We start from the raw sequence: 10,759 nt of genomic DNA on the forward strand, positions 1-10,759 counted from the left end.
TTGGGGTCATTGCTACAAACTAGTGCAGGTATTTATTAACAGCAGCCATAAGGCAGCTTAACTCATTAACAAGGTAAATGTACTCTCCAGTGTTCTTTTTTCAACGGAACTTTGGCTTTGAAAAGAAAAAATGTGTATGCTTGGATAAAACTGAAGGCAGAGATGTCCAGTCCCAGTCAAACATAAAGATAGCTACAAACCACATGTTAATCCCCTGTGTAACATGAAAAAACATCTATATATCAAATGCTTGCAAATAAAGTGTCAAAGTAAGCCAACAATTAAAATGCTGAAATATTCCTACTTGCTACCTGTAAACTGCTGGACTTCTTAAAGTGCCAGATAATTCACTCCTATTTTGAAAAATAGAAAAATAGGAAAAATATTTGCATAAGTAAATGAGAATCTAAACGAGTGCAACGTGAATTATCACAGTAATTCAGTTATTTTTCTAGTTAAAGGCATAAGTTCGGCACATTTTCATGTTTTTACAGGGCAATATGGATTAAGCCTTACTCAGATGATTACTTTCTTACTTGGGACATGCTGTGAACACTTGGCAGTGCAAATACATGCTATCCAAACAAAGCATAAGAAATGGAGGGGAGAGGAGTTGAAAAAAAGCAATGGGGGAGGAGGGGGAGGAGCCGGGAAGCTGATTGTCACATTTTGAAACTATCTTTTTAGCATGTAAGCATGTGAAGTTATTATAAATACAAAAGTTAGTAAACTTACACACTATAAAAAGTTGTAGTTTTTAACTTACAAATCCAACATGTGCATTTAGACATCTGAAGAGCAGCTTACAAAACACATTCCAAAGGCAAACAACACCAAAGTAGTATACAAAGTAGCATACAACTTCTCTCCTCACAGGCATTTCTTTAAACAAATTTCTCAATTAGTCTATCTTGAAATACAAACATCTTTAAAATATTACAATCATTTTACACCACTTATTCACTTTTATTTGCTTGTCTTTTCCTAACACCATCACGGGGCTGTTCAGAAGACCGGTCACCATCAGAAGAGCCGCTGGAAGATGAGGCACCTTCAGCCCTCACTTTGGATGGTGTCTTTTGCAAGCCAAAGAACATATGGCCTAAGGCAGCCTCAAAGGGAGCAAATGGAGAAGCTAAAGATTTTGTCAACGTCATTGTTACCTATGAAGAACGAGACAAAGATCAAGTTACAAAAAGGGCTTGGTGACTTCACAACTGAAAACAAGTTCAAAGTTGAATGGATGTATGGCATTTCTAATTTTTACATGAGCATAAGGCCATGCCACCAAGAACATAAATACGTTCTTTTTAGCTTGAATTCAGCTAAGAATGCTTTTCTTTCTGACCTATGTTCTTCACACAGCTTAGGTTTTGCAAAATTCATCCTAGACACCTTTAATGTCACATAACTAAGGCAAAGAGCAACTTCTATGACTAAGTTTTGTACCTTGTTCAAAATGAAAAACTGCAAACAGAGTGTCTACTTCCATTTAAATGGAAAGAATGCAATGTGCAAACACAGCTACACTTCACTTAGAACTCCAGACAGCCATACTCATTCCATAATGTTGAAAGGTTTAGGCAGAAATTCCTTAGAGTATCTAACTTTGAATCAGGAAAGAAAACAATTTTTGTACATCCAAGTACTGGACAAGTTCATATTGCAACAGTTTCTAAAGTTTTCAGAGACATAAAAAGTTTCTAAAAGCCAGATCCACAACTGTTGCTTTATTAGTAAAGTAAATGCTTCAGTTCCTGATTGTCAGTATGACCCTTGATTTAAGAACTAGTTCACTTCAGTGCAGACTGACAGCCAGCTTCTGAAAACAGATGTAATTTCTCACTTCCAGAATAACATTCCTTTCCATCTCCATTCCCAGCATTCCCAGTTCAACACTGCCTTTATTGGTTTAGGTGAAGAATCATAAGCATCAGCTCAAAATCTTGTCTCCCCAAATCAGCTTCTCTAGAACTAAACATGTCAGCTACTTCACAGAAATTACACTGACAACCACCACTTTAAGACAGTCTCTAGTCTGCGCAACAGCAGCTCTGATGCTCCCGCAATTGCCAGACTTCTGCAGAGACTATGTTTTCTTATTAGATAATGATCCTAAACACAGACATAATCTTAGAAATTAAAAAAACTGGAGGGATTAAAGGCTTCAAGAGGGAAGTAGTATCTGTTTTATTTTAAAAGTAGTTACCGCTACTTCAGAGTGGTTTTGATGCACTTTCTCTTCCCACCTAAACACACAGCAAACACTTCAACCTAGATGAGATCTAGTTACTTGTTTTGCTAGCCCACAGATGACTTCACAGGTACAAGGAAGGCATTAAGCAGCTAGCAAAAGGCAGAGAACCAAAGAGTTTCTTTATACAACCATAAGCTTTGTTTGAGATGATGGACACAAAACCCTGCCATATCAACTGCTAGGTGCCAAAAGTGCTGATTTCTTTTTTTTGTGTGTGGTTATTTTTTTTTCCTACATCAAACACTATCAGTGGCAGAATAGATCTTCTGTTCTGCTCATGTGTAGAAGACTAAACACAGGTTTAACACTTCAGGAGGAGCTGGCCTTCCAGAAGCATGCATTCTAAGTGGTGGTAGAACATCTGTGGCAGAATTGTTTTGCTCCGAAATAATAAAAAAAATACATTTTCTGTTATTGAAGTATTTGCAACATTTTCACATTCTTACCTTGGAGACAACAAGAAAGATGCTGTATAAAAACATAAGGTCGTGTCTCTCTATTGGCAAGTACTGGCTGTGTTGCAGGGTGAAAAGAACAGCTCCTATCAAAGTCACTTTCACAGGGCTGGAAATCAAACAAACAATATTAATATCTCTTCCCCGCAGTGAAAGCTGCCATGACCTGGAAAGGAATGTATATTCTTAATGTGCAAAAGAATTATTTCTAAATAGAACTAATGAAAACTTGTGGTAACAGTGACAAGGAGCAAAACCTAACTATAATAAAAAGAAGACTTCCACTTTATATACTATTATTAAGCTGTCTCTTCACAATATGGTCAAGGATCGAGTTCAGCAATACTTTGCACACCTAGCAAATTCATATTTGATAAATCCTTGTCAAACCAATGCCTCTATTCAGGATCTATAAAAGAGCCTGCTCCCCTTCTTCCTCTACCGATGTATCTTACTGAAGTGATAAATAACAAAACTTGCACTACTTGGCCTTACAAACAGGTTCCCTTCCTATACTCCAGGTATTAGTTACTCCAAGGAGTTGCTTAAAGTGTTGAAGAACAACATAGTCAAGTCTTGGTCCACTGACACTCCCGCTGTTCTAGGGTTGTAATTAGCTTATACTTGACTTGAGGCCAGGTCTCTGTTACCAGCTTTGCCAACATAGCTCTGTTGGCTTGAGACTTGGAAAGATTTACATCTTCAAGCTGTCTTCATTCTGGTGGTAAATATTTTGCTAGGTATTGGTCAGAAAACAAGGTAACTTTGATCAGTTATCTAAAGTCATCTGAAGAGATAGCAGTAACATCCTGGCAGAAAAATTCTGTGCATTTCTTAATCTGTCTCTACATACGACATTTACAGGTGACATTCCTGTTATCGCAGAACAACTAGTAAACTTCTATTATTCTGCTGCTAAGAGTGGCTGCAAAGAAGCAGGATACCTTTAAAAAAAATAGAATTATTATTTCTAAAGACCTGAGAGCAACATGGGAAAGATAAAATTAGTTTTAGGAAATTACCACAGTGATCTTATCTTCACTGACAATAATAGCTTGTGGCTTTTTAGGATGTCTCAATTCTCATTTTACTGTGCAGACTAAACTGGGAGGTGTGTCATGTTCTCATTCTTTGCTTCTACAAGAGAAGCAACATTTCCTATCTTGCAAGATGTTTTTGCTATACTTACAAATATCATCAGTTTGCATCTTCTCAAATAGTTGCTATCTATGGAGAAAAACAGTACTGGCAGAGAAAGTGAGAGTGACAATGCTCAAACAAAAGTCATCTTCGTGGCACTCAGGATATGCACCAAAATGGCAGACTTCACTTGTATACTTCTAGTACCACTGTCCTTTAGTTTGGATAGAAGACTCTAAGAAAAAAAGAGTCAATACTGCTTTCCAGCAACTTCATACTGACTCAATATTCCTTTCTAGCAACTGATTTTGGTAGACTCGTCATCTGGCATTCTTCTGCTGTGAACCTAAAATGTTTAAAACATCTGCTAAAATGACTGAAGATTATTAACCAATCTTTCAGAAGATACACACCAAAACATTAAGTACAAACATGTCCTATTGTCTGGGGGTTTTTGTGACCTGAGCCACTAAAAGGGAGTGTCAACACAGTGAGTTAGTGAAGCTAGTTAACATGTTTGAGTCTTTTTAAAAAACTTACTAGGACATCTTCAGCAGTTCATTGGTTTCAGGTTTCCACACTCCTCTCACTAGCTGCTCAAAGTTGGAAATTAGGCCACCACCAGCTCCTGAAATTGTAGAGATTTCCAATAAGCCTCTACTGCATCCTACCACTACTACACATATTACTCCCAGCAAGACTCGCTACACCAGGTGCCAAATGTAACACCCGAAGTTCAAATTTGAGGACACTGATCCACTCTTTTAAATGTGTATGACTTGAACCACCAACATCAAAACTCAGAGATTTACACCTTTATGTGAAAACATCTGAACTGATGCCCTCATCACTACAAATGCCTGAACTGCCAAAGTAAATCTGCAGAGACGTCTGTATCATCCCTTTCTTCCTGTCATCATGGAAAGAATACAAGACATAAGAAGGTGTTAGATACTCTGGCTAATGAGACTAATTTGTATTATAACCTGGGAAAATAATATATTAGATCAATACATTACATTAACACATGTTGTTTCCCAAGGCAGAACTGAATCAAGGGAAGAGAAGTAAGACCTGAACTATGACTTCCTGAAGAGGTTCTAACGTCTTGACTGCAAATACAGCTGCTAGGAAGGTATCTTCCAGACTCATACTCCAAACATCAGGCAGGCAAGGAAACATGCTGTTGGAAAATTTAGTAACAGCACTAAAGCTACATAGGAGATCTATTTCTTTAATGCCATGAAGTGCCCAGCCCACAAGCCCTCATAAGACCTTCTGAAGGGATAAAATGAACTTCCCTCAAAGTCATTCAATGTCACCCTTAATCCAGGCAGAAAAACTGCTGCATAGGCTTTTCCCTTTAGGGGAATACAGACTGCATTAGGACTATCCAATCCAGCATAGCAAGGAGTGGTGCTACAGTTATGCTGAAGGACTAGCCATTTAAGTACCACTCCAAAACATCACAATCTATCAGAACAAGATATTATGCATGTTACCTCTGGCCCAGCCCACAGCAACCATGAGAAACCAGGCATCTTTGAAGTGACTGTTTGCATGTGCAATGCCAGCCAGTATCTTCCAAGTCCTAGTCACTTCTTTCATTCCTGCAACCAGGAGCCGAAGAGGCAGAAAGGCAAAGCACCGGCAGAATAGGTCTTGTGGGCAGTAAAATACAAAGTACCTGAAAACCATGAGAAAACCCATTAGCAGCATTCAAGAGTTTTTTGCTAAGGAATTCACTTTCTAATAACCTTTAAAGACATTTTTGGAATACGACTAGTAATGCGTGATTTACCTGGTAACTCACTGTCCTGGGTGGGAGACATGTTGGAACAAATCTGAATGCTTATGATCATGCATGAGCTCTTGCATCAAAATCATCAAACATTATTTGAAATTGTTCTTACTGCCTCATTGTCCCAGAGAAGAATGTACATGAGAAACAGCTTTAAATTTTACAAACTGTTCTATAGCTTACATACATTTTTATAATTCAAATTATTACATTAGTGTCTGACTGACTTTGTGTGGTTTGGTTTTAGGTGGGTTATTTTTTGTTTGGTTGGGGTTTTTTGTTTGTTTTGCTTTCTAACAGGATTGCAACAGGGTGGTAAATTACATGCAGACACCATGCTTTCATACTGGGATTACATAACTGCAGCAAGAATGTCCTCACTAGTTACTGTCATACCAGATGAAATGCAGAGCTATTTTCAAACACACTTCACACCTTAGTAACCACCAATTCTAGCTTTTCCAGCTTGCCAATTATAAGCATGTTTCTTTTTTCAAGGCACTGAAAGTACAGTACTCAAAAATTAATAATATCTTTTACCAACTTGCATTTAAAACAGAGTGAAGGTGGCTAATAATGATATCATAAGCTGACAGTAAATTTTAAAAGATTAGATTATGTCATGGTTTACTGTATCTCTTCAACCATAACAAAATTCAGTTTTTGCAGAGACACTGAAAGTCTCAAAAAATAATAAAGATTAAGTATCGAGATTTTTTTCACCATAGGAATAAGTGAGTAACAAGTAACAGCCAGGTCTTTCAAAGAAGAAAGACTACTTTTTAATTTTCTAAAAAAAAATATACCTGTCTGTTGGTTTAGGCTTCTGAGCTCAATCCTGTCTATCAAGAATCTCTAAGGCTGTTATCTTTCTCCTGTTTACTCAGGCTGCAATGCAAAGATGCACCTTTCATATCTAGTTTACTTCATCAGAACTACTACCAGACACCACAACAAGAAAAAAATCATGCTTCTTGGCTGGAGATTAGAAATCAGGACAGCACTCAGGGGGTTTTCTCTAAAAGCATGCTTATCCTTTAGAGCAGTATGCCAGGAAGCTTCCCCCCTAGAAAGGCAAAGTTTAGCTGAAGTCCTGTCCTAGTCGTTTATTTTCCTTTTCTGCAGTGATATAGTATTTTGCTACTGCAAAATTCTAAAGAGTCTTCTCTTCAAGACCTCCCAGAGTGGAGCATGCAATTACTTCTCACATACGGGAAAGTTACTGAAGTTACATTGATAAATACTGTTCTGGTGTTGAGTAATAGCTAATTTTTTTAACTACTTATATTCTTCCTTTTTCCTGTATTGTAAAGATAACTGCCTTTGTATGTAATCAAGCTTCAGTTGATATAAAATTAAAGATGCACAGCGAGCATATTTATTACTGCAAATAGCCATTTAAGCCATGTACTTAATAGACAACACTAACCAAAATTAATTCACAGTGGCAGAATGTGGCTTTAGGACTCTGAAGCACAGGTAACTGGATTGGAACCTAGCATTGCAGTCCTAAAACTGCATTTTTGACTAAGATTTCTGCTAGCAACACTGGCTAACAGTAGATGTCACTGTCCTACAGGCTATTTAGGAGCATTCCTCAAGCACAGCACACCCTCTTTTATTTTCCAGCTTTACGTACGGCTTGGGGAATTTAGTTTCACATGATTTGGGAACAAGAATTAAAGTCATTATGCTTATGAAAAGAGAACTCTCTAAAACTAGAAGCTCAAAAGGTTTCATAACACTCCTAGCTCCTCATTAAAAACTTACTTTATTTGTGCACAGCTAATCACACTTGACCATGTTAAGTTCAACAGAAATCACACTCTGTTTAGGTGTACTCCTAACTTGTGTCACTCCTAACAAGCAGCCATGTTGCCTGCATCAGTCTAACATGAACCATAAGCAGATTCTATAAGCTTTGTTAATACTGCTCTATTTATTGCACATTATTTCTTCCACCCAATTGAGACTTGTCATCTCCCACTGCAAGAAGACATATATAGATATACACAGACAGAAAAACATACTTTCACTGTCATGGATTCGCAATTACAAAACCTAAGGAGGCTATAAAGAAGCAACACTAAAGGATTTAAAGCAGGGAAAACTCTCCTAAAACAAGAATTTATATTTCTAAATTCAAAAACCCAACGCTGCTCACAAATTTGTTAAGATTTTAGGGTTTCCACAAAGATCACTCTCTGGAACAAACAAACTCCAGTGGAAGACCACATTTACATGAAGATAACTCCAGTGCTTTTTTTGAATTCCCAAGCAGGCCAAATGGTTGCCTTGTTCACATACCTGACTTCCCATTCAGCTCTCTACTCTCTTCCACGACAACCACTCATTTGGGAAAAGGCAAAAAAAATTTAAAAAGGATGTCAAGTATAACTAGAGGAGAGGAAAGAAGATCTGTGTTTTAAGACTTCCTATTACAGGGAAGTTCAAACTCTTGTATCAGCCAGGTTTGGGTCTTCAGGATCTACTGTTGAAAAACCAGGCAGAACTGATGACTTTCCTACATACAGAAAGGCAGTAACTGAAGTTCACTTTATTCCAAAATAATGTTTTCAGCTCTTTACCCAAGAACACTATAAAAACATAAGAAAAGTCTGGTCTAGTGATGGAGGATTTTGTTATACAGTAGCCCGTAACAGTTGGTCTCTTACAAGCATTTTATTCTGAAAGAACAGGATCACAACAGCTATTTTGCTGCAGTGACTTTCTGGATGAAGAAACAGCATCCAAATCTGTAACATTTTGAAGTTAAGCTTCTGATTTACACAATCGTGGTTTACAAAGTAGAGTTTCCTCTGAACCAATGCTACTCATCTACCTCAATAATGCCTGCTTACCAGACTGAAGATGCCAGTAGAATATTTGTGGTCTTCGCCAGAAATGCTACTGGAGGTTCTGCAAGCATCAACGAAGCCAAAACTGAACCACCAAAGCAATGAAGCATAGCACTAAACCAGCAGGCAACTGGACTTTGGACTGCCACTTCCACAGCTCCTGAAATAATGGGAAAGGACGCATAAACAGAAATAAACATTTGATTATCACATCATGTCTTAAAAGTCAGGATTTTTTCAAATCATTCAGTCCAACATTGTTCCTGTAGGTAATGAAAAACCCTGCAAAATCTGTAGGCTTTCACAGGAAAAGTCTTCAGAAAAACTAAGTACACTGACTTAAGCATACGCTATCTAAATAAAAGTGAAATACTGGCATTGTGTTCTCTGAACATCTTTTGTGGCTTAGTTTAATAAAACTATTAAGCAATCAAGAAGAAAAAGCTTTCAAAGCATGGCTGAGATGTGTCCTTGTTAATAATATGGCAAAGATACACAGTTGCTTTCAAATTTATACTAAAATTATATAACCACTGGTAAGTTTTGGAGCACTATTCTACAAACTCCATTTCTGCTTTTGGAACGTTCACAAATTCAAGGTTACTAGTTTCCTTTTTCCTTGTAACACTCTGCTAACTGTGCTTGCTGACCAAAATGAAACCAGTATCCAAAAAAATTATTAAATCGTTTCACCCGCAACCCTGAACAGAGAAAAAAGGTTCTTTGAAGCCATAATAATCAATGTAACCGTTGCTTGTTATTAAAAGGTTCACATTTTCCCGCTTTGGTTTATTTTGTTCTCTCCAAAATTAAAGATCTCTTTTAAATTGCAACTGAATTTGCCAAAAGAGTATTCAATATTAAAAGATTATACTGGAGGTAATGGGAAGCCTTACACTTTACCAAAGCCAGAAATATCCTCAAGCCATTATTTTGACTATTTCTACTTCAAAAGTCCAACGTTGCCAAAGCTTTCCCTTTACACAGGTGCAAAGCTGTTTGTCTGAACTAGTTTAAATTCCTATAGTCCAAAGGCTGAAGTTCACAAAAGCACAGATGAAACCTAGTGTCTGCCCCAAAATGAAATTTCACACTTTCCCAGTTCAGAGAGGAAGCTTTTGGTTTTTAAAGTATTTTGGTGGGAAAACATATCAAAGAAAATACTGTACTCTCAATACAATTCGCCTGACACAAGGGTATTAACAAGACTGTTCCAGTTTTAGTGCTGGCATAGCTATCACATATTGCAGCACTATCTAAATTGCTGTGGCACAGCCAATTTATAAAAATGAGCTCTCCTAAATATTACAGGATAGCTGAATATAAAATCTCTTCTTTTTTAACTATTGTGTAATTTATTTTTCATACTGCAGTACCTGATGTTCCAAGTTGCTTATGCTCAGCTTGTTTTTGCATATTACCACTTCTCCAAAGTACCTATCAATTATGCTTACATGCATAAAATTAACAGGAGAAAATTCTAAAGCCTGCTAACGTTACTTAGCAGCAAAAGTAAAAATATAAGATGAGCCATTGCACCCAGATCCCATATAACTGAATGTGGACCTGTTTTCATCAACATATTTCAAAAGAGTAGGATGTAGAATATTAGTGGTTTGTGCTTACTACACTGAGGTTTCCTCAGCTGAAAAACAAATAAATCTAAATATTCTAATAGCCATTGCATTAATTAAAAAACCACAGAACAGCACAATGTAAAAATATACTAAGTAGACACTCACTGGTCCATAAGAAATACACTAGCTCCGTTCTGACATGAAATTATTGTCTTGTTTAAAGACACAGCCACATTACAAGCATTACTATATACCTCCTTTAGCATGAAAGGACTGAATTCCTTTCCTTGCAACAAAAAGAGAGTATCCTACCCCCATGTTCAGCAGTACTCTCTCTGTTGAGTAACTCCACTAAATGCTGTTGTGGCATTACATCACAAAGTGACCACATGGAGAAGAAACATCCTAAACTTTGCAAGACAATGAGAAAATTCAGCTAACAGAGGCAGCCAGTGTAAATCCCAAGGGAACATGTGCTGGAACTGGGGTGTACAGCTAAGAGATCAGCTGTTCCATTATGCAGAAGCTTTAACTCCTGGACCGATGTAATACACGACCTAATCTGCAGAGTCATCTGGTCTTGGAGCAAGACTGATAACCAGATCACAACAGGGAGGTTCCACATCCAAGAACTGTCAACATCCAGACCAAGAGTAAAGATATCCATTGTC

The 10,759-nt window shown here is 37.4% G+C and overlaps 1 protein-coding gene across 1 annotated transcript; it reads right to left on the reverse strand.

The window, feature by feature from the left end:
- Positions 1 to 956: 956 nt before the first annotated feature.
- On the reverse strand, positions 957 to 8,663 carry TMEM38B (transmembrane protein 38B). Its single transcript, XM_009998156.1, has 5 exons — positions 8,515 to 8,663; positions 5,355 to 5,539; positions 4,393 to 4,480; positions 2,704 to 2,821; positions 957 to 1,163 (listed from the first exon to the last, which is right to left on the reverse strand). Exons 1-5 carry the CDS (start codon positions 8,619 to 8,621, stop codon positions 957 to 959), a joined length of 705 nt encoding a protein of 234 aa, XP_009996458.1. The 5' UTR covers positions 8,622 to 8,663.
- Positions 8,664 to 10,759: the final 2,096 nt, after the last annotated feature.

The sequence above is a fragment of the Chaetura pelagica genome, unplaced genomic scaffold (assembly GCF_000747805.2).
Source record: "Chaetura pelagica isolate M959 unplaced genomic scaffold, ChaPel_1.0 scaffold145, whole genome shotgun sequence".
NCBI lineage: Eukaryota > Metazoa > Chordata > Aves > Apodiformes > Apodidae > Chaetura > Chaetura pelagica.